Genomic DNA, 24486 nt, shown 5'->3' with positions numbered 1-24486 from the left:
AAATCAAATTTTCGGGAAGAAAGCCAGCTGGTATTCCCGGCGAACGGAAAAGTTGATATCCTTCCTCTTTTTCAACATTTTGAAATTCCTTAATTAGAAACAAAGAAAAAAACTCCCACAAACAGACAAAAAAACCCAAAACAAAACCCCACCACTCAAAAAAGCAAAGCAAACAAACAAACAAACCCCCCTCCAAAAAAAAAAAAAACCCAAAAAAACCCACACCAAATAAACCCTGAAACCATCCAAACCGAGCCATTGCGAAGAGCGAGGAGTGGAGCTGTAGGGAAGATTTTTTTTTTCTTTATAAACCCCGAAGAACGGCGTCGTGATCGCGGTGCTATCAGCCCGGCATCGGGCAGCCCGGCGGCGGAGCGGGCAGCCGGTGAAGTTAACAGGTCGTGCGCTGTGGGTTCGCCTGAGATTTGTTGTGCTTGAGAGGTCGGGGAAGACTTATCCATTAGCACAGTGTTATGTGAAATGACATCTTCTCTCACGGTGAGTTAAACGCTGCATTACGGCGAGAGATTGCGAGGAAATTTAAGGTAGAACTAATCTCATTTCCCGGTGCACCGCAGCCCTTCGGGTCAAAGAAATTTGTTTGCAAAATAAACCACCGAGCGCCGGGGCTAGAGATTACCTCCCTCCCTCGTGTTCCCTGCGCTTCCCGTTCATTTGCTCACTTCCCATCCCTCTCTCTGTCACTGGCTTTCTGAGGTTGTCCAGAGCGGGGGCGGCGGCCGGTGACGGGATCTGCCGTCCGCGTGAAAGCGGACTTTCCCTCCTGCGGCAACGCGGCGTTCGATACCCGCGTTTAATTCTCTCCCGGCACTGAACAAAATCACATTTATTTGAAGGCGAACTTTAAAGCCGGAAAGGCCGCGGTGCAGGGGGCGCGTGGAACCCTCTTCCACCAGAGCGCCCCTTGCCGCGGGTGGCAAGTGGACCCGCAGCCCACAGAGGACAGGCTCCACGCGTGGGGCCGGACACCCCAGGCGGGTGCAGCTGCGGCGGGTTTCAGCGGCGCCCTCCGTCATTCGCGGCCGTGGAAAATCGATGTCTTCCGCAAGAATTTCGGGGCAAACAGAAGGAATAGAACCAAAATGCTAGTGTCTTCGCTCCGGTCTCGGCCGTGGTTGGGTAGTCACGGGGACCATTCTCTGCCAAACTATCTCCAGACCCGCGTCTCCTCGGAGTGGAACGGTGGACGTGGGGGTCGAGACCGTGGTGAAAAGGGGAACCGGGGGGGCAGCGGTGGTAGCTATCCGCCGGGGGACCGGAGCGGTGGTTCGATCCGGGAAAACAGCGGACTGGGTTGGGGCGATCCAGAGCGGCACCTCGGGCCCTTCTGTCCCGACACTGTTCCCGCGGCTTCCTAGTCCCGCATGGGCAGAGCCCTTGGCGGCCGCCGTCCAGGGTCCCGGGGGCTCCGAGGCGGCCGGAGGACAGACGAGATCCCCGGATCCCCGCCAGTGGCTCCCCAGGACCGGCCGCACCCCGGCTCGTTTCGTTCCCCTCCCGTCCCGGCTGCACCGTAGCTCCAGACTCGGCCCGCCGACCCCTTGTCTGTGCTGCCCCCGCCGGAAAGAGCACAAGAGTCTCTCCCCCTTCCCGCTCCCTGTGGAGGCCTCGGGTTCCGGAGAGGGGCACGGCGGTGGGGCGGTTGCCTCATTCCCGCACCAGTTCGGGGACAGAGCTCGATGCCCTCCGGCTCCAGCAGCCCACGGCCCGACGGGGCCCCCGGCCTGCAGTCATCCGGGAGCGCGGCCGCGGCGGAGACGCCCCGGCGGGCAGGAGCCGATGCTGCTGCCGGGGCTGTGGCAGGTTTGGGGGAAGGGACTGCGGCGGCCCACGCCTTTGTTCCCGGTGCCTGGAGGGCCTAAGCTCCAGGCCTGGGCAGGCTCGAGCCCTGCCGGCCTCCGGGGGCTGGGACGGGCTCCGGGGGGACGACTCGGCCACTTCCATGAGGAAACGCATGTCTTAATGATGTCGTCCCTACTCTTTTCTTCATGTTCTTTCCTTCTCTTTTCCTTCCTTCTCTTTTCCCTCCTTCTCTTTTCCTTTTTTCTCTTTTTCTTTTTTCTCTTTTCCTTGTTTCTCTTTTCCTTTTTTCTCTTTTCCTTCCTTTCTTCCTTCCTTCCTTGCTTCCTTCCTTCCTTCCTTCTTTGCTTCCTTCCTTCCTTCCTCCCTCCCTCCTTTTCTCCTTCCCTCTCTTCCTCCCTCCCTTCCTTCCCCCCCTTCCTTCTTCCCTTCCTCCCTCTCTTCCTTCCTTTCCTTCCTGCCTCCTCTCCCCTTCCTCCCTTTCTTTTTCTCAGTTTCCTTTCTCATTCCATCCTTTTTCCCTTTCCTCTTCTCTTTCCTGTTTCTTTTCATCCTCTTCCCTTTTCTTTTTTCTTTCCCTTCTCTTTCCTTTTTCTTTTCTTTTCTTCTGTTCTGTTTCTCCCCCTCTTCCGTCTCCTCTTGCATGAACAACACCGCAGGATCTTCCTCCTCACAGTGAGTGCACTGTGCATGATTCCCTGAACTTAAAGCTCTGAGAAGAGGTGAGGAGCCCGAGATTTCGTTCCCCACAGCCTTGTGGGGAACCTCCCGTTCGCCTCTGCCACCCAGTTGTCCCTCGTCCCAGCCCCGGCGTCCCGGGTGCCGCGGCAGCTCCCTGGGCAGGAGTCCCGCCACCGGAGTCCGCTCCGGACTCCCGGCGCTCGGAAGGGAAGTACGAGCCCGCTGCTGCCTGAGCCGCTGTCAGAGTCTGCCTCTCGCACGGAGAAGGCAGAGCAGGCTCTTGTCTGCTCACCATAGGGCTTAGCATCACATATTTCATGTGGGTTCATTATGTGTCCTGACAGTTTTAGAAGGTGTTTGCAAAGTTTGACAGCAGTTAATCAATAGTGAAATGACCGGATTTAAATAAAAATAGCTCTCTATAATCTATTTTTTTTTTTTTTAACACTGAGGCATTTGGCTTGTCAGCTTATTCAATACAGTTCAAGCCCTGTGCAAATAGAGAGATTTTCTGTATTATTATTTTTTTTTCAAGAATTGGCATCTGTACTGCCCCTGTGGCTTGTTTTCAGCTTCTCCACTCCTCTGTAATATAAGTAGTTTGGATGAATAGCAACACCAGGGGTAATTATATTACCTCCTGGTACATGGGATTATTATGTGTTCATGAGGTTTACACAGTTTCACTGCTATTCCTCCAAGAGGGTTCTGTTTCCCACCATATACGTGATTCACCGTGCTAAAGGAGAAGGGTGCAAATCTGCTCAAATAAGAGTAATATACTGGGTTTGTCCAAGTGTTCATGCTTTATTTGTGGGATCGCAATATCTGCCCAGACTGCTGCAAATTTTAGGAGCAGAATCGTGCTCTTTTTCTTTTCTTTTTTTTTCCCCCTTTTCCGCCTTGATTAATTCAAGGCATCTGCAAAAACAAAGCCAAAACCACAGTGTGTTTCATTTCAGGTATCTCCTGTATTTAGACAGAGGCAGTGTGTGGGCTGAGTGATCACCCAGCCTTATTTTCCACTGGCTTCCTAGCCAGAGGCTCTGACCAGCCTCTGCTCCGCGGGGCAGCACCAAGCCTGCCCTGGAGTTCGTGATTGGGTGAAGGAGGCTTTGGGAGGAGGGTTGGGGTTAACCCGGGGTGCCGGACACGGCTGCGTGATTCCCCGTGGCCATCTTTCCCGAGGGACCCCGGTATGCCTTCAGTGAGTGGCATTGCGGCAGTGTGGTCGCCTCCCTTCCTCTGCCCAGGCAAATCGGACCGATGCTGGGGCTGCGATGCCCAGAGCCAGGGAGCGCTGGACCCGGGGACTGTGCTCTGCAGAGACGTCTAAAACTCTCACACAGCTCTTCTCCTTGCCCTTCTTCCTCTCCCTTGTGTGTTTCAGGACATGGAGGGGTGAATCAGCTGGGGGGTGTTTTTGTGAACGGCCGCCCCCTCCCAGATGTCGTTCGCCAGAGGATCGTGGAGCTCGCCCACCAAGGGGTCCGACCGTGTGACATCTCCCGGCAGCTCCGCGTCAGCCATGGCTGTGTCAGCAAAATACTTGGCAGGTAATGGGGGGACGGCGAATCCTTCTGTGTTCGTCAAGAGGAAAGTGTCGGTGTTGGTCCTGAACTGGAGGCTACAAACAAACGGAGACTTGTAGAAGTCAGGAGATCAGTCCAGTGAGGAGAAGGGCTTCCTGATCGCTTGTGGTTTTATATGGAAAGATGTGGAAAGAAAGAGCCACTATGTCTTGTTTCGCATCTTCTCATATGTAATTCTAATGCAAAGTGCAGAATGCCGTGTGTATTTGCTCTATATATGGCATACGTCCTGCAGCTGTCCTGAAAAAGAGAGGTAACCTGGCAGTCATGTTCAGCAAAATGTGAAAAAAAAAGTAGAAGTTGTGGAAGTTACTCGTTTTGCTTCCTGAAGACAACTGTCTTTTAACAATACTATCATTATACTTTTATCAACATTGCATGCACTCATATAGGCTATTTTGCAATATGTCCTACTGTTTACAATTAAACATCTTTTCCCATTCTTCTGTTGGTTTATGAAAGTAAAGGATACAATAAGAAACTAAGAACCATCTTAATTTTAGCTATTTTGGAAGTAGCCCTCTATTCAGGTGGAAACTGCTCCAAACACCATGGCACAGGAAATTAAACTCTGAATTAATTTTATTTCGTGGTTTCATTTTAAAATTTGACATAGATTTTGGTAAAAAAAATGCCATCCTTGCTTTTTTTTGTTATTTTTTTATCTTTTTTAATTTTGTGAACAAATCTAAAATTAATTTGTGTAAGTTATTTTTTTTAAACCCAGGTATTCAGATATAATTGGCAATTTATATTAGGGAAATTTAAATTTGTTTTTTCAGAGTATGTTTTTCTTGTTCATCCGGAAAAGTTGATTCCCAATCTGTTTGCTAAACTTTCCCAGTTAATTTAATTGTTTAGAATTTTACTATTTTTATTTTAACTGTCTTTTTCTTTCCTAATTTCTAACCTACTTACTGGACACAGCATAGCTGCAAAGACTGTTACGCCTTTTTTTTGCAGTATCATGCATGGGATCTGTTGGATTAACAGCATTTCTTACCACGGGGTGGCCATTTAAGTGTTCAGATTTGTCAGGTTCACAGGCCTCTGGTTTCGGAGTTCTTGTCGCTATTTTCTCCACATACATGTTACCTGTACTCGCCCAAACTGGTGAGCGGAACCCCCATAGCCCCACTCAGTTTCAGAGCTGCAGGAGCCAGCACGTTGGCTGTGCTCAGTGTCCCTGCTTTTTTTCTCATGCCTTCCTCGAAGTTACGTGTCCTCACTGGCAAGCTACATGCATTCTTCCCAGTGCAGTTTTGAGAACACAGATGCCTTGACTGTTTTATAGAGGAAAATTTTCCATGGGCTTTATCCTGCCTACCATGGGCTGTTTCACTCGCTTATGGCTCTGCATCCGCAGCCAGCAAAGGCCCATGCTCCCCACTTGGCTGGCGTGGTTTGGCTGGTATGGTTTGGCTGGTGATGCTCACTACTGCAGCAGAATTGCCACCAATTCCCATCAGGACCCACACATAGCCTGGAAACAGCCAATTTATTTACCCACCAGGCAAAAGTCTGATAGTTTTAGTTTTGACAGTTTAGGTCTATTGCTAGATATATTTGCACTGTAGAGCTGAGACTTGTACTCCAGAGCTCTGTCATTAAAGTTGTCAACAATAAATTGAAATTTCATAGCTCATTATTTTCACAACTAATAATTACAGTGGGTAAAATGTCTCTGTAATTGCAACTTTGTGTTGTGTGTGTTTTTTCATATGTGTTCATATATGTGAAAAATGGGGATCCTTACACTGGGAATTTTATGATTGGAATTTTTCAAGCCCCAGTGCAGCTTTAAGAAACACCCAGAGGCAGGGAACCAGCAGCTGCAGGGCAAATGAAGCTCTCACCCCTCGGAGGAGGGTGCCATGGGCATGCTCACCCTCCACTTGCTTTGGCAACTCTCTGGGAGCAAAAGGCCTTGTCCTGATGTGCATGAAATGATGTGCAGCAATTTTTGCCTTTAAAATGGAGGTGGGAGTCAGGGATGCCAAAGCTGTATAGACTGCAGGCCCTGTAGTTACACCCAGGTTCATCACCAAGGTCGAGAGGAGAGGGATGTCAGCAGCAGTGCAGGGTGAGGGCTGTCCCCATCACTGTGAGTTCCCCCAATGCCCAGGGAAGGGAGTTTGTGCCCAATCCTGCAAGTCTAGCCTTCCCATGGGCTCATGTGCACCTTGACATGACTTGAGGCTGTGAGAGTGGGCAGGGATTAAAGACTTAGTTTGGGAGTGGTCTTGCTGTCCCAAAGGGCACCAGGGTTTTGTCCCCTGGTGAGCTCACCACAGCTGCAGCACTGTGGTGTCAAGGCCCTTCGCTATGGTGGCTTTCCTACCATGGTGATTGGCTGTGGGAAAGCATCAGCTGGCGTGTGCAGGCACAGTGTCTGGTGCTGCTGGGGATGCTCCTCTCTGCTGGGCTTGTCCTATGGTGCAGAGAACTGACCATGGGTGCTCTTGGAGAAAAACACTGAGAAATGTTTGTGAAATCCCTTGTTCTGGCGATCTAAGAAAACTGTGACTTGTTGTCTCCTAACATTTGTGGTATTGTCTGGCTGCCTTCTACATGCTCCTCACAGGAGAGCTGCGAGCAGCCAAGGTTTTATAAGGGGTGCCAGGTTTTATAAAATTTATGGGCCATATTTGCCATTATTTTGTCATGTTCTTGTCAAAGTTCATGAGGAGCTGGATTTTGCCTCTCTACCCTAAAACTCTCTGCATTTAGGGGCAGCAGGAGGGTTAATCCATCTCTGACACTCAGTGTTTTAGAGTTGTTTTAATGGCTCATGGAGACTGCTAAGTCCATGTCAGCATCTGCACCCAGAATATCTGAGAACATGTATGAACAATTTGGTCTCAGTGTCTTTGAAGGAATTTTAGGCCCTGCATACAGGAAGACTGAAAGATAGGTAGCCTGAGAGAAATTTGATGAACGTGGTTGTGTGTTTCAGTGAGGCAGACTTTGGCTATGCAGTCGGTTTGTGCTTTGTTCAGGCTGGAAAAATGGGGGAATTACATTTTTTTTTCTTTATGTAATGATTATGTCAGTTGTAGAGAAAATGTATTAATAAACAGCCTTATATTCTTGCTTGGGAGTTTTTTTCTGAGCTAGAAATATGGTTACAGAGCAGCAAGTGGTCATGTTTGAGCTTCTGAGAGTACAGCTTGGTGGGTATCCAGTTGAGAGGCTGATGGAGTTGGAGTTTGCTCTATATGAAAGGGATGTGCAGAATTGGGGCAGGTGGTGTGGTGGCTGAAGGTAGGCATGGGGCTTGTTTTTCATCTGGTTACAAGATACAAAGTGCAGGACTGGGAGAGAGCCTTCTGCATGGAGCATTCCGACCACAGCGGAGAAAAGCACGGTCTCATTCTTGGTCTCCATTCTGGTCCTCATCAGATAAGGTGCGACTTCTGCTCTTAGCAGCATGTTCAGTACTTTGTTCATTAAAGGGGGAGTCTTGCCTGGCCCAGGGATCTCAGCTGCCATGTATTCTTGCAAAACTACCAAAAGCAGTTGCTCTTGTGTGCTTTATATGTGAAGAATTCTGTCAGATTTCTGTTGGTTTAGGGATCCCATTCTCCACATTTCCTGGGGGCGTGGTATCAGCAGAGTTGCCGGTGGGGGTGAAGATGCAACGCCTGAGGAAGGGCTGGTCACAGAAACCAATCCCTGCATCAGCTGCATCCCCTTGGAGTGAAGGCAGCTCCCTTTCCCTCAAAAATTGTGATTGATACTACTGAAAATATAATACTGAAAAGAATACATTTTAAAAATATGAACTATTAAAACTCTAATATGCATATTGAAACCAAAAAATAGAAAAAAAGATATACTGGCATATTTATTCCAGGTGTGCAAATAAAACAGAATACCTAGCCATTATTTTACTCTAAAATGATAGCAAGCTGTAGATATTAATGCCAGAATTTTTGTAGAAGCAGTAATTTCCTACATAAGAGTCCACTGCAAAAAGTGTTCTTTGGTGTGATTTGTTTTTATTATTGCCAGTACTGCTGATTAATAACACACATTTTCAGTTAATTTTGGATCTCAGCATGCCCTTTAATCTTGCATTGTTTCTTTTGTCTTGCTATTACAGAAAAATATATACTGTATCCAGAGGCCCAATTCCAATTACTATAAGTTAATCTATTAGGTGATAAAGCACTACATAGGCAGAAAATGTGTATGTGAAAGTGAAGATGTATCTCGGGTTTTGCTGGCCTTTGGTTACCTTGAAATGATGTTCTTTATAAATCTCAGAGCATGTTCTCTGTCTGTGTGTGATAACTAAAGCTTTGTTTTGGATGTTGTCCCAGGTATTATGAAACCGGGAGTATTAAGCCTGGAGTGATTGGAGGATCAAAACCAAAGGTCGCCACACCCAAAGTTGTCGAAAAAATTGCAGAGTACAAACGCCAAAATCCCACCATGTTTGCCTGGGAGATCAGGGACAGGCTTCTTGCTGAGCGAGTGTGTGACAATGACACCGTGCCTAGCGTCAGTTCCATTAACAGGTAAAGCTCGGTATAGTCCTGGGGTGGATGCTGCATGGAAGCACTGTCTTTGTGTCCTTGTCTTTTAGTATGACTGGGTGTTTGGGGCTGTTTGCAAGAAAGGCAGCTTCACATGTTTCCCTAAGGTGTTCGGGGCTGGAGAGCAGCTGTAGGCTCACCTTGGTGGCTGAAGCATCACAGATGATGAGGGTTTTCCAGGAGAGGGCAGGTTCTGCTACCAGCCTTTGCTTCTTTCCCGTTCTTTCCCCAGTCTGTGAATGGGGGAACCTTGCTGGGAATGACCCTGTGTGTTTGTTTCGAATGAAGCCCCAGTTCTGCTCAATGTGGTGAGGGTTCAGTGAGACATGCTTTGCCCAGAAGGGAAGCTGAGTACACCCATTGAGTAGGGTGGCAGTCATCTGGGAAAGAGGGGGCTCAAGGCATGGGTGCCATTCAATCCCCTGACACCTGCTTTGTATTGATGACGTTGGCCCAGGCCTATGCTCAGCATGAATATCACCAGGGGAGTTTGGTTAACAGTGTCCAAGGACCACAGCCATCTGCTTGTTACATGGATGCACTTAAGTGGCCTTGAATTCCTTTTCTAGAAATGCAAGGGAATCTCGTTTGAAGCCTCAGTCCTGTGTTTGAGAGTCTTGCTACAACCTCACCAGTCAGGACTGGGCCTGCAGGGGGATCTGAAGGGGCTCCAACCTACTGCCTTCTCTGTTACACCTTCTGTACTCACCACTTCCTCCCGAGTTGAGTGATGTATAAGGCTGGTGTTAGAAAAACCCAGTGAAATACTTCATGATGGCTTCAGCCCTGCCAGAGCAACAGTAAAGGATGAATACTTGGATGGCAGAGTGCTTGGGCAGCCTCACACACACCCATGGCAAGCAGAGTTCGTTTGTTTTCACTCTATACTGGGCTTCCACATCACTACACTGCTGAGATGATTTTCACTTGTGCAACTGCATGCAAATTCTTCAAATGCAGCTTGCTGTAAAGTGTCTCATTTTTGTCCACGGACATGAAATAAATTGATGCAATATTCTTTTATTGGCTATCACAACCTGATTTGCATTCATGGAGTTACCGCTTGAGTAGCCGGAGTGGCTACCCCAGTGCTAGCAGAAAGTGCAGTCTCTGCCTTGATGGACTGAACATTGAGTCATATGTTCATGTATCTAAGAGAAGAAAGTGGGTCAGTTCATGCATGCCTCTTGCTGTCGACTGGGAACCCCTGACTTGCTGAGGCTCCAGAGCAGCATGTAGTAACTCTACGGACATGGTGTCTTCAGTTTTAAAGAGAGTATTTTAAAGGAAATAATGCAGACACTAGGAAAAACAAAGGAGAATATCAAATAGTTAGGGGAAAGCTCTGCTTCCATTAACATCAGCTGGAGTCATGTGAGAAGCATGGCTGCTGTAAGCAGTCCTGTGTTTTTATAGGAGAACTTCAAACATCCTCCAAAAAACTTCAAAAGGGCACTCATATCTTTAGGAAAGAGGGAGATTTAAGTGGCTTCCAGTCATGTTTTGAGGCAGTTTCTATGTTTCTCTTGCTGTGTTCTTGTGTATTTCCACACTGATGATGCCCACACCCCCACTCCCTTTGTATCAGAAACCCATTTTATGATCCACCACCAAGTTTTTTTGCTGCAAATTCAGTTCTTTCTAATCTGCTAAAATCTTATTCTTTTCTCAAAGGTTTGAAATCCCTTTTAAGAAATGCATGCAATCTGTTTTATTCAGTCTGTGTAGCTGGAGAATAGTTTTTGCTGGCCAGGGTCCTCATCCTGAAAACCCAAGAACAGCCATGTGACAAAGAACCTGGAATTCACATCAAAACACTTGGTTTAAATGCTGAATTCTCCCAGTTTCAATACTCTGTGGTCTTTAATCTCATATTTAATATTGAGTATACATTTTGAGGCTTTGCTGGACGGGGAAGGATGCAGCCCTGTGCTCATGATGCTCTTGCTCTCCACTGAGGAGCAAATCAGGGGCGGCCTGGTCATTGCACACTTGAGCCCAGCCAGATCTTGCAGCATGGTTCCTGTGCTCCTGCAGTTGGCATTTCTGCACAGAGGAGGTCCCTTCTGCCCTGGTCCCCTGTCCCTATGTCCATGGTGCAGGGGGCTTACTTGAAGCTGTGCTATTCCCTCCTGGGATGCTGATGATGCTCCTGTGAAACACTGGGGCTATGGGAACGGGCTATTCCCAGCACATCCTCACTGCCAAGGAAGCCTTTTAGTAGATGAGTTTGAGCTGCTAACCCCATATAAGAGTAAATAATAATTACTATTATTAATTAATAACGTTAATATTAATAACAGACCACTCTTCCATAGCAGGAGCAAGTCTGTCTGATTATGACTTAATTAATCATTGTGATTAGCTTTGCCCAAATAAGCTGAGAGGTGTCCAGCTGCTTCAAACTGCTCCAGCCCTCCATCCGTCAAGAGATGAAGATGTTTATGTGTCAGAAGGCCCTGGACACCCCTCCCTCACCATGACAGCCTTGTACAGGGGGCTGTTTCCACTCTCACCCATGCAGGGTCCAATTGCTTTGGCTGTGCTCCCCTACTGAAGCTGCTGTCACAGCTGCTCCTGCCCATTGTGCTCAGCTGACTGTCCTGAGGGTTGTGCCACTGGGACCAATACGCTGACCGTGCCTGACATCCAGAGGCTGGCAGCCAAAAGATGGCTTGTGGACAGACCAAACACCTGCCAGACTCCATCAGACTCCTCTGAGGATTGGGAGGGGAAGGCAGCACACAGTCTTCTGGGATGGGGTTGGGTGTCACCAGTAATGGTCCCTGTGCTGGCTCACGGTGGGGCTTTCCAGCAAGGAAGTGTTGTGTGTTCCTGTGAGCGCACCCCCATGCCTGCTCCGTGAGACCACTCTCCCTCCTTTCCCATCTTCCAAATGCGTGGCAGGCAGGAATAGGGGGAGAGTTTGTCTGGCACAGAGAGAAAAAATGCTCACTGTGGCATTGTTGCTGTGCCAGCAGTGCCTGAAGCGGGGGGAATGTGTGGTGAGCAAAGGGCATGCCTCCTTCCAGCCCCTTTCACTTCTGCTGCAGTTGGAAGCAGAACTGTGTGATCTCTGGAAGTGTTTCTGACCCTATCTTTTTCCATAGCACATGCGCAGGTGAGCACTGTGTGTAGCATCTTCCCAGCATCTCTCTTTGTAGCAGGTGCCCTTTGTCCTGCACCATCACACATGCCTTCTGTTTTTCTGTATCTCTGAATTTTTCCTGATTGGTGCAAATATAAATCAGAGCAGTATGTCCCCAGAGATGACAATGTGGTCATTCAGGTTTTAAGACTGACATTAATTCCTACATTTCTTTCTCTCTCTCTCTCTTTTTTTTTTTTTTTTTTTTTTTTAGTAATAATAATTTGGCTAAGCAGCTCCTTTTCTAAGGTATCCAAATGTCTCTCTAGCTGTGTGAGTACCATGGCTGGGGCAGTCTAGGGACAGCTTTGCAAAAGTGTCCCATCACCCAAGAGTGCAAACCATAGCCTGCTGGGACCTCTGGGCTCAGAATAGTCCAGCTCCCTGCAGATGGGGTGCTGGCCAGACGGTTGCTCAGATAGTTATGGATTGTCTCTTTCCTGGGTGGTGAGGACTGGGTCCTCAGAGACACCAAAGCATCAAACTCTGAACCATCCTGAGAACTGTCTGGATGCAATCATGTGTAATGTGCTCTGGAATGACCGTGCTTGAGTAAGGAGGTTGGACCAGATGACCCATCAGGTCCCTTCCAACCTGAACAATGTTGTGATTCTGTGAAATGTCACCCAGATGTCCCTAATGGGGGGGGGGGAAGGGGGGCATAAATGTGGTCCTGGGTCCACTCACCAGACTGCCATATTTTGGTGAATGACAAGGGGAGCATACACAGAAAGGAAATTTTTGTATTGATATAGGTGTTCTGCATGGAAAAAATAGTGTCTGATGCCCCCAGCAATTGTGTGCTTAATGCTAAGTGGTTGTTTCTTTTCCACTGCTCACAGGATCATACGGACAAAGGTGCAGCAGCCACCCAATCAGCAGGTCCCAGCCTCCAGTCACAGCATAGGTAAAGAAAACTTCTTTAAAAAAATATATTAAAAAATTCCACATAATGGCTTACAAATATTCTAGAGAACTTTTAATCATTCTTATGGACAGATAATTCTGCATAAAACACTTCAGCACACGTGCTAATGCGCCTTCTTTGTCATTCTCCAAGGGCTGAACATAGTAAATGAATTTTATAAATACTGCTAAAAGGTTTTGAATTTTACTGATTATTATGATAAATAGCTTTCACCATGAGACAGAAAATTGAAATCTAAACCAAAAAAACCCCACTAATGGGGGTCTATAGAATGTCAGATAATTAAAGTAATAAATCAAGAAAGGGATACTTATTCATAACATTTTCTGCATCATTAGTCAGTAAGTAGTTTTGAATGTGTTTTTTTCATCTATCAGCCATCCCTTCCATAATTCTTTGTGCAGTTGCAGTCTTGAGTGAAGAGGTAGCAAAACTTTCTGAAACTTTTAATTCAACTGCAGAGCAGTGATGCTGCGTCTTTAGGCAGGTGATGCTGGAGCAGGAGACACCCAGGCTGGTGAGGCACTCTCAGCCCTTCACCTGGATGACCGTGTCTTTCTGTGGGGCGTCGGTGCTGCTGTGCTGCGATGTGGCAGGGATGTAGGGGCTCAGTCAGGGCTCAGGGCTGCTCTCTTTTTGTCCTTGTTCCACAAAACTCGCTGGGGCACAGGTCAGCCCTTGCCCAGCAGGAGATGGTGTGGGGATAGCTCCTCTCTGCCTTTATGCTGTCACCTGTGATTTGGTGAAATGTTTGGTACCACGTGTTTGGCAAGGGTGTGCTGGCACCCTGAGACAGAGAGAGAAGTTGCAGAGTTGCCTGTGCTCTTTTGGCTTGTCAGAAAAGTCACACTGCAGACCCCATGTCCTCAGCCTTTCCAGGAAATGGCAAAACAATCTCAGGGGAGGAAAAGCATCTCTTCTCTTGCTGTGGTGGTTTAAGACCTGTCTCTCCTTGAGAAGAACAAGAGCAGGGAAGAGAAGAAAAATCTTGTTTGTCAGGGCCTGGAGTTGATAACGGCAGCACTACTGTGCTCTCTGTGAGTTGTGGCTAGGGGTCTTTGATGTGGTCCTGAAGTATATCTCCCCACCCTGTCCTTGTGGTCTATGCAGTGACTTTCAGAACATCCAGATGTGGCAGGGCAGGCTCAGTCTATGAGCTGATCGAGTTGATGGTGTGCTCCCTCCTCTACCTGCTTCCTTGTAACTTGGACTCCCACAGCATCATGTGGACAGTGTTTGCAGAGTGGTGTGGCAACTCCAAGCTGGTGTTGGCCATGATGACTGACCTCCCCCTTGCTGGACACAACCAGCACCCTTTTCTAATGTCTCTGCCAAAGCAAAGTGGATATTATTCATATTTTCGGTAAACTCGGGGCCATTCAGCTGTCCATCTGCGGGTAACCCCAGCTGTGCAGGATCTTCAGTGGCCAGGAGGTCCAGCAGGATGCAGGTAGCACACGTAGAACAGTGAATGCAGGTTACTCTATTCCCAGGAGGTCCCTGGCCCAGGACCCTTTTTGTGGCAGTTCCTCTCTCTCTTCATGACTGTGTTCCCGCAAAGCTCTGTCCACCTTTGCTGGTGACATGGGCTGCTGTATCGTGGGTGGCTTCTGCTGCCCCAAGCAATGAGTGTTCCCAGCAAGCCTCAAGAAGGGTGAAATATCTCACTGCTAAAGGAAAAGCACCTCCAATTTCAAAATGCATGCACCCAGCATCTTGTGATAGGGGCGAGGGCTGACCGTGCCTCTGCTGCCACTGCTGCACTGGGCTGCTGTGGCATGCTGCTGGTTTGGACTGTGTGTAGTTGGTCTGGATGAGTGTCCTTCCTGAGCTGAAGGGGCCATGGTGGCTGGCAGAGGCCCAGCCGACCTTCATCATGCCATGGGGGCCAGTGGCTTTTGGATAGGTTGGTAACCATGTTATCCTGTGACTGACCGCCTGTCCTTGCCTTGCAGCCTCCACAGGATCTGTCACACAGGTGTCGTCTGTCACCACTGACTCTGCTGGCTCATCCTACTCCATCAGTGGGATTCTGGGAATTGCCTCCCCCAGTACTGAGAACAACAAACGCAAGCGGGATGAAGGTAGCAGGAGCTGTTTCTTGGGGGTGTGCACCGATGCATGGCCAGAGTGGTGGGCTGGGGCTGGGGTGGGTACTCTGTGCGTGTGATGTGACAGAGCTGCAGACATCTTTTGCCGTTGGCTGAGATGCGGTTTGGTTTTGTTTCAGCAGGACTTTGCCAAGGTTACAGCCAAGTCAGGGACCTTTGGAGTAATCTGGTGACCAGAAGCAGGACCTCTTTGGGTCTTATCTGGGTGTTTTAGAAAACTCTGGCAGTGTGTCAGTTTTGAACCTTGGACTCTTGTCCCAACTGTGAAAAACTTCCCTCCTGCCAGTGAACAGGGAAAGAGTCACTATTGTGTTGACTCTGTGGACACGTGAAAGAGGAAATAGCCACAAAGAAACAGAAAATAAAGGGCAGAGCCATCTGCCATGATGTTTCTCTAAGGTCCTTCTGCACCAGGGGCTTTTGTCAGTCTTGGAAGGTGGAAGTGAGCATAGCCTTTTTGGGGTTGGATATTGCTGGTACGCCTCAGATCCACCACAAGGTTTATGGTCCTGTTTTGTTCTGCATCTTACTGAAAGCAATCCTTTGGAGGGAAGGGTACCAGAGATGGACTAGAAGGACCATTCCTTTCATTTTGTAAGACCTTAAAGAGGCTGTGGCTGTGAAGGGGAGGGGACATCAGACCCATAGCAGGGATGCTACAGCTGAGGATGCGGAGGTCTCTTGCAGGAGTCCTCCTCTTCCTGCTGTCTCAGGTTTCTGCATCTTGCTGGGGAGCACTCATGTTCCTCAGTTCCTGCTGCTGGTGCAGGTCCAGCACTACCCTGCAGCCAGCATGGATCTGCATCCGTGCACTGCCCCTTTTGTGCTGTGCTGCCCAACCTCACCAGGATGGAGGGGGTGGTGGGTGGGTGTGATGAAGCTGTTGTGGCATTAACCCCTCCAAACTGTGGAGAAACACAGCTAAAACCATGCCAGCATCCTGGTGCCTGAGTTGCACAAACAGGATGATGTGCCTATGGATGCTTTAGTGGAAGCACACGATCAGAGTACAGCTATATTTACTGCAACTGGGGGAACAACTGCCAGAAGCTGATGGGGTCACTTTCAGCTATGTGAGAACTGGTCTGATGGTGGGAGTACAAATGTCCCTGTGCTCAGGTACTTGTTGAATATGTTGTTGTTACTTAACTCTGTGATTGTACATCTAATACTTTTTTCAAATCCAGGCCACAAGTGCATAGTTAAATACAAGCATTAAAGCAGGTAGGGTGGAAGTCTTGTATTTTACCAACTAGGTCAGGAGAGATGCTGTCTGGGTTGAGACCACATGCCTCCTCTGTCACAGCACTCTCCTGAGGCGCCAGATTTTGAGTGCCCTTGAGAAGACTCTGGTTTAACAGCAGAGAAAAGAATTTAATTCTTCCTTGAGAAGCAAAAGCCGTTCCCAGAAGCAGGGCTGAGAACCTCCCCAGCTTTTGCCAGTTCACATCTGGAAGTGAGCATGTCATATCTAAGCAATCTCCATCAGTCTGGCAGGATGAGTCATGGGTTTTGAGCTCCTAAGCCGGGCAGTAATGCTGTCCTCAGCAGGTTGTTTAAGCTGCTTTTATAACAGGCTCAGGGCTGCAGGTGTGAAGCAGCATAGTCGAATACTCCAACACTGTCTGTTGGGAGGATCCCCAGGAGTATCCCTAACCCCTTCCCATCCTGCTTAGCACAAGGTCCCTCTGGATGGGTGCGAGTGTGTGTGAGGTGCCCATGAAGGTGTCTGTGCTGCAGGTGACAGGGAGCTGGGTCGTATCTGCTGTATGTGCTTCTGATGAGAAGAGGAGAAGCATGTCACCTAATTATGGCCTGTATCATGATGTAGATGCACAAGGGGGCAGAGTTAACTTTATCATTTCCCGACTTTGGAGAGGCTCCTCCGCAGCAAACCCCTCACATAGTGTCCTTTGCTGTGATGTGCTGTTTCTTGATAACTGTTGGAAGGTGTATGCCTTCTGCTCTGCCTCCCTGTGCACTTTTGCTGGAGCCACCGGCTGTGCAGCAGTTCCGGCTGTTCTGTCTACCCTTGGCCGGGGGATGAGGTGGGTTGACTTGCCCCTCCAACTTCCAGCTGCACTGAACACTTGGTGTGATTCATTACCCAGTTTTGTTCTTACTCTTGACAATTATTTAGCAGATGTCACCAGTCTTTAACCCAGTGGGGAGCTTGCTGGGTAGCAACAGGGGCAAGCCAAATCAGACAGTCTTCATTGGTTTATATAGCTGAAGGTGTAATTTTTTTCCCTATTGTAATATGGACTTGGAGCAGATGTGCCTTCATGGGGGATCTGCTGCTTTCAATTGTGGTTAAAGGACATGATACTGGAGACTGACACGATGTGCAGGCTGTTCTGTAACAAAGTAGAGAGATACAGGCAGCTGTTGCAGCCTCCAACAGTAGAGGAAGCTGGGTAGCATCCTCACTGTTCTGCCTACAGATTGCCTCCTTGAGTGTTGTGGATGCACATTTGCCTGGCCCCATGGGTCAAGGAAGGCCTGTAGAGGTGCAGAGGAGTGGTAGGGGTGCATAGAGTGATTGTGCTGGAGTGCCTGCCCTGAATGGGGTTTGTTTTAGGATAGCAAGACCCTGAGTCAGAACAATACGAATGCTCCATCTAGTGCCCACAGTCAGTGAACATGTAGGGACAGGTTACACTGCACTGGCCACAGCTGGTCAGGTAGGCAGTGGTGGTCTCACAATGACACCTGTAAGGGTACATATTTTGGGAAGTGCTGAGCATCCCTTGTTTGGAAGTCAAAGCTTTCTGAAGTGGGGTCAAATAATCCTTGTCAAGCACTGAGAAGAGGGCAAAAGGGAGCTTTGTCCCCAGGTGGGCACATAGGAAACCAGGGCGTGTTTTGTGGATGAAGGAGGTTGCTGGGCTGCACTGGACTACTCCGGAGGATGCTCTGAGGATGATGGGGAAAGAAGGGTCAGATGGAGAAAGTAAGGTAGAGCGCACCCCTCCTTCTCCCTTCATTCGTCTCTTTAACAGCACTGATTTCCATCCTGCAGAGCTGTGCAGGTGTGAGAGAGATGTCAGAAGGGCTTAAGCCCAAACGTGGTGTGCCTGCTGTAACGTCAGCTGAGAGGGACCCTGGAGCAAGCATGTGTGCCCAAGACATGGAACGTGCCTCTCATCTGGGGTCTCCTTGAGAGCTGGGGCTGTCTCTACGGGAGAGTGGCACCCCTCCACCAAAGGACTCCTGCTTCCCCAAGAGCCCAGCCCTGTACTCTATGAAAGGTACACTGTGCCTGCTGGCCCTTTCCAGGAGTGTTCACCTCTCCGGAGTGGGGCAGTGTGTGGGGGCAATGCTGAGTGAAGGAGTTGCACCTCATGCAGAGCCCTCTGCTTGATGGTTTGTGTAGGGCTTGAGCTGCTTGGTCTGAACACATCTGTATACGAGTCCCACCTTTGGTGCAGGCAGCGGCCATTTGTGTTCTGCTCTGTGATTGCTGTCAGGGGCTGGGACTGGGTCTGTGGGAAGAGGCTCGTTCCTGTACCATTGCAGAGAGATGAGACTGGTTGCCAGAGGGTTTATGAAGAGGAGTTGGAATGATCATGAGAATCTCCATTCTTGTGGCTCCTCCTTGCTTTTAACAAAACACAGATCATTCCTCCATAAGGGAATGATGCCCCTTAGATCAAATACTGCATGTTATGTTGGGCTGTGTATGCCTGACTGTGAGTCTCCTACCAGCCCTCTGATTCTGCACCCCTAGAGATTTACATGCTTTAGCAGCTTAGCCCAGTCCAAGAACACAGAAGTATGCTTGTGCCCTCAATTCTGACACAGAAATGTGCAAAAATCTCTGATACTGGTAGGTAATAAGGGCAGTGGGTGAATATAAGCAGCAGCCAAGCCAGCCTGAAATCTTCTTGCATAAAGAGTTGCTCTGTACGTTCAGGATATTTGTCATGTCTACCAACTAACACTACTTGTATGCTGCTAAAATAGAGACCATCGATGCCTAGGCATAAATGTAATCTGGCCCATCCTGCTATGGTTAGAATCATAGAATCATAGAATGTCCTATGAGTTGGAAGGGACTCACAAGGATCATCAAATTTCAGCTTCTGGAAAAAAAACCAACAAAACCCACTCTAGGGTTGTCACTGCCCTGGCCCGATTTTAGAGTGTGCAAGCTGTCATCCTCTCAGCTGGTGTCTGCTAACAAAGGGTTTGGCATGGAGGGGCACTGTGCCACTGCTCAGGTGCAGCCATGGTGACACAGAAGATAATGCATTTCCTTGCAGGGACATGGGCTGTGCTAGACCAGTTGGCCTGTGTGCTTCCCTTGTGTATATGCAACTGGTTAGAGGAAAAGGCTACATGCAGCCATGAGTGCCTGACAGCAAAGTGTCTATAGCCCTGTCTGCTCAAATCGAGCAGGACACACTGCTGCACGAGATGCTCCCCACCCTCCCTTTCTTGCTGCAGGACAGGTTTGTCAGATTTAAGTACCTGCACCAAAGAGCAGACTTTATTTCAAATTTACCTTTACAGAGTCTTCTCAGAAGTGGAGCAGTTTGGGGAATTGAAACCAGTGTGGCAGGAGACCTCCACTTGTACCAGTTATTTTGTTTTCATTCTTACCAATCATAACCTGATGTTGTTGTCAGCACCTAGTGCGATGATGTACGTGCTGGTGCTTTATTTTCTCAACTGAACTCTGAGAAATGCCTTGCCTTTAATCACAGACATGGTGTGTTCCTAGGTGTTTGGGTCACAGCCTTTTGTCTAAGAGGATAAACCTCCAAGAGGGGCTGGGACCCTAATGGAAATGAGAAAGGACTGGGACTGATTGCAACCCAATGTCTTAGAGAACCATCCTGTTTTACAGTCACTACATTGTCATGAAGGGATGCCCTGGGTTAGGCACATCTGGGTATCCAAGCAGCACTGACCTGAGCAGCATCTGAAGCTGCTGGGGTTGTTTTCAAGGGCAGCAGTACCATGGCCGTTGTGGAGATCAGCTGGTGAAGTGCTTGGCAGTGACGAAGGTGGGCAGGATCTCACTGAGTCAATGACATGTCTGGGGACAGAGAGACAGGGAAAAGCAAAGCAAACACATGTAAACATGAGCAAAGATTGATGATACAGAGTATTTCTGCATCATGTGACTTTCCTCCATAGAAGGCCCATCAGCTGTGTTTTCCCAGATGGACAGAAACAAGAAACTACACTCATAGCTAGGCAGAGTTTGCAGGGATGTGGGCACAGCTGTCTCAGAGGCTGCATGACAGAAGGTCAATGGCCTCCAAAGGGAGTCTGGTGTGGAGTAGGTGCTGCCAGCATCTTCTGTCATCTCCTCTTGGGGTCAAGTGACAATGCATCTTCCAGGGTATCTAATTTAGGATATGGCTGTGAAGGCTTGTAAAGTACTTTTTCCCCTTTGGCTTAGCTCCATTTCTTTCAAAGTTGAACACCAGAACAACACTGTTGCTCAGCTCTTCTGAGAGTGGTCAGGTGTGATGTCCACAGCTCTGCCCATACAGACCTCTTTGAGGTCTACACCATGATCTGCAGTGTGTTCATGTGGCAGATGGATTGTGTTCAGAGGTATCCTTCTGCTTTGTCTTATTATGCCAGAGGCAAATATCTGCCTGCTCTGCCCTCTTGGTCCCAGTGTCCTGCCTGTGATAGCAGAGAGCTCTCACCTCATCACTGAGCTCTGTGCCAGAGGAGTGCCCTGGGAGATGAGAGCTGCTGTGCCTGCCTGTAATTCCCCAGAGGGGCTGGGACTATAAGGAGAGCCCTGCCAGCCACGAGGTTAGTCATGAACATGTAAACCCCTCTTTCCAGCTGTGGCTTACCAAATTTTCATGAATGCAAAGCTGATCTCATTGTAGATACCTTGTTAATGGAGATATTACTCTATCTAATACCAAAGTCTTTGGTCTCTGATGCCTGAAATGTGGGACTTCTCTGACCACCTGTAGACCCCTCTTCCTGGCAGTCAGTGCTGGCAGAAGATCTGGCTCCTGGTTCTGCCTGTGCTCTCAGGGTACTGCTCATCCCAGGACACCTCTAGTGAGCCTCTGCTCTGGTGTAAAAGCCCTCTCCCCTCCTGAGGAGGGATGGGATCTCCACCCACTCTAGATTTACACCTTGTGGTTTCCTGAGTAAGTTTAGGCACTTTTGGCTTGACGGGTTTGAGCATCCCTGTTTGGGAAGACTTGCTGAATGAGGGGTCATGGTACTGACATGGGAGTGCGGGAGGTGAAGGAGCCCACAAAGATGTTTGTGCTGCCTGCCCACGCTCCAGGCATCATCAGGAGAAAAACACATGTTGCAGCCAGCACGTGATGGAGGTTGGTGCAAAAATTAACCACTGGTAAGGTGTGGCATTGACAGAAGTCCCTATAATTTGATTCACCCCAGACAGGCACCTGAGACTGATGATACACGTTGGCCTGTCCTCTCCAGCTCTTCCTCGGGTCTTCTGCACTGTGCAAGTGGTGCGCAAAGGACCAAGGCCTTTGGGGATCTGAACTGCAAAGGAAACAGTGAAAAGCAGAACAGCTATGAGGAGGAAAAAGCAGGAGGTTATGGAGAGAAAAAAATCACCTGCCAACAGAAACTTCAAGTTTATGGTGCCAAAGGGCTTAAGTGTCTGTCTGGCCAGTGGTGACTGGGAAGGGACATAAGAGAGACTGCCAATTTAGTGGGGAAGGAACTGACCATACCTCATGACTGTATCGCATCTCTGGGGAGATGTTTAGCTGGAGCACCTGGGATGAGGACAAAGACCCTGCTGCTGAGTCAGCAATGGGTGGAAAGAGGCAGTGGGAAAACACATAAAAATCAGAAAACAAACTCTGTAATGCAGGTGACCAGGTGAAGCAGACATCTAAGTGCACACAGAGGTGAAAGAGAAAGTAAGCCCCTCCAGAATCCCAGGGAAGTGTTGGAATTTTCTTTAATGATTTTTAGTGCCATTTCAGCAGTGCTTACTCACTGTAGTTGTTTTTACCCCAGAGGATAAGTCCAGTGACTACATGACTATAATGAGATGAAGCTTTTGAAGAGAATGAGGTTTTGCAGGGTCAGCAAATACTGATCTGAATTTCTCCTGCTGATGCAGACTGTTGTGTTCAGGGTTCTGTTACAGGGGTTGCAGTGCAGGGTAGGCTGTCCTGTCAGTTTTTTAACTCCTCAAAAGAGATGTTTTTTTCTCACTACGTGGATTCTGACATTATCTTTTTAAAAGGAGTTTGTTGTGGACTTTGCTATTACATTGCAGTGATGGCTTCATCTGTGCCATCTGTGGCCTGTGGAGGCTTTTTTTTCTTTTACATTTCATTGGAAGCTCTTTTTTTTAGTCCTTGGATATAATTTCCCAGAACAGCGGGGGTTTTCTTTTGTTTCGCTTTTCATATTTACCTTCTGTGTATCTTACATGTGCCATTCTGAATGTGCTGAAGTGGTAGCAGACTCTGGCCATGCTGGAGGTTTGACATGAACCTTGATAACATCACCCATGGACAATGGTTTATTTACACCATCAGTAATGGTGTCACGTGTGGACGGTATTGGTTTGACACTAGCAGTGCCGGTGTCACCCATGGATGATGGTGGATGTCTGGAGGAGGACTTTGACTGCCCCAAGGCATAAGAATAAAACCCTTGAGTGTTCCAAGAACTACCTTCCACCTGTGGGCTTATTGCTGCTGATCCGGCCATCCCAGACATTAACAAGGGGAGTTCAGGAGGCACAGGATTTCTCTTTGAGAGAAAAGGGGAATATTTTGACATTCCTCATGAAATTCTAGGGAAAAAAGAATAAACATGAGCCAGTTCAAACCTCTGCTACAGCAGTCTTAAAATGATGTAGTCTTAGCTTTTGAGAAAGTTCTGAATGTCTAAATGCATGAAAATGAAACAAAAAGACATTTCAGCATCCAAACTGAGCTCTTCTGATGTTTGAGGGCAATGTGTTCACCTGAGTGCTTCTCATACAGGACAGTGTTCTAGATTGGGAAGGACCAGGCTCTGCTGGCTGGGTCATGGAGTCTGTGAGCTGAAGTCCTCCTTGGTCAAAGCCTGTTCTGTCGAACGGTGAAGCACTGCACACTCTTAGCTATCAGTGTGCTTCCCAGCTTCTCTGTGATGCTATGAGTTGCAAGCATGCTGGGTGTCAGGGATTACCTGCATCCCTGGCTCTGGGGCACCGTTTCCAGCTGATGACCTCTGTGGGGTCCCTGTGGACATGAGCATGGCCAGGTTCATGGCAGTGGCTGGCAGGCAGCCGTTCCCAGAGGGGGATGTCCTGATGCCCTTGTGCCTGAGGGGTGTGGAGTGATGGGCTGCTTTTGCCCTGGCTGTTGGTGATGCTAACCTGTTGACAACTCAGTGCAAGAAAAGTCTCTGCCAGCACAGCTACCCCTTCTGAGTGAGAGGTTTATCAGCTGTCTTGTGTGCATATCAAACATGTTTGTTGCATTTCTCCTAATTCAGTCCCTGGGACCCCTATTTTCTAGAGAGCTCTCCTCTGGCTCCAGGGTGAAGCCTTGTGGGTTTGTCACTGGCTTCAGCAGAGTGGGGATTTTCCTGGAGCTATGTTAATTAAAAGTCCAGACTTCCACCACTCCTTAAAGCCCTGCTGTAGTTCCAGTTGTTCTCATCAGAACCTGTTGAGTGCTAGATGCTTTTCAAAAAACAACCTCTTCATCTAGGTTTAGCTAAAATTCTGTTTAGGTGTAGGTGACTCAACAGATCATCATGACAGTGCCAGTACCGAGTCTGGCCAGGATTCTTCATGGGAATGCATTTTCCAAAGAAAGACCAATTTTTTTGACAAGCAGGACTTGACTTGTCAGTTTTGATGGATATTTGTTATAAATGCTATTATAAAATAATGTAGAAAAGTCACAAGCAAGGTCATTCTGATTTTTTTAGAAATTGGTAGAATCCTGACAGGAGGAAATTTTGAGATACAGTCACGGTGCATGTATGTACCTGTGTACCTGCACAGACCATGTATGTGCCTCTAATGCATCTATCACCTATGTGTATATACAGAGAGAGGTGATAAAAGATTTGTCTCAGGTTGGATAAATTGTATTACTCACAGACTTTCATAATTAGTTCTCTACCTCTTAAATGATCTTTCAGAAGACTGAAGAAAAGATTGTTTGGCTTTCTGGTAGTCTACCTGGTTAGTTTTGTGACTTTCCTTCACACAACACTCTTGGGTGAGGCATTTCTGTGAGAGAAGGGTCATATGCTTTGTGTCATGGTGTGCGATGCTGGACTTTTTTCCCTTTTTCCCCTTTTGTACATCCGCATTGCTTGGGACTGTCAGCATACATGTGTGCTGTTAAAACAAATGCTTGTATTTTAAATGTGTTTGGGAAGCTCAGGGGAGCTGTTCAGCCTTGTTTACCCTGGAAGAGAGAGATTTGACCAGTTGCAGGTAGTGACTGGAAAGACACAGAGGGTATTCCCATATGAAAGGTCCAATTCAAGGCATTAAGTAAATGATATGGCACCTATGTGGTATCAGGAGCTATGCAAGCATTATGTATTTCTGTGTCAGGCTTTGCCCTTGCCCCCAGAAGAGCTAATGGCTTTCCCATCACCTTGTCCCATGCTCACTGTGCCTGCTGGGGTGACCACCAGAGTGGGGGTGCAAAGTGGTTGGGGGTGCGAG

The 24486-nt window shown here is 48.2% G+C and overlaps 1 protein-coding gene across 6 annotated transcripts in view; it reads left to right on the top strand.

Annotated features, from left to right (window-relative positions):
• The window catches only part of PAX5 (paired box 5), a 134851-nt gene that overhangs the window by 2698 nt on the left and 107667 nt on the right, over positions 1-24486 (top strand). For 4 of the 6 annotated variants that reach the window (XM_050328845.1, XM_050328844.1, XM_050328843.1 and 1 more), the window contains exons 2-5: positions 3893-4058; positions 8420-8617; positions 12626-12690; positions 14667-14795. In XM_050328845.1, the coding sequence (XP_050184802.1) occupies positions 3893-4058; positions 8420-8617; positions 12626-12690; positions 14667-14795 (558 nt within the window). The remainder of the gene's footprint in view (positions 1-3892; positions 4059-8419; positions 8618-12625; positions 12691-14666; positions 14796-24486) is intronic. The other 2 variants (XM_050328848.1, XM_050328846.1) reach the window with 2 other exon arrangements.

Source organism: Myiozetetes cayanensis, unplaced genomic scaffold (genome assembly GCF_022539395.1).
Source record: "Myiozetetes cayanensis isolate MyiCay16 unplaced genomic scaffold, myiCay2020 scf4, whole genome shotgun sequence".
Lineage (NCBI taxonomy): Eukaryota > Metazoa > Chordata > Aves > Passeriformes > Tyrannidae > Myiozetetes > Myiozetetes cayanensis.
This window is presented reverse-complemented; position numbering and strand designations above follow the sequence as displayed.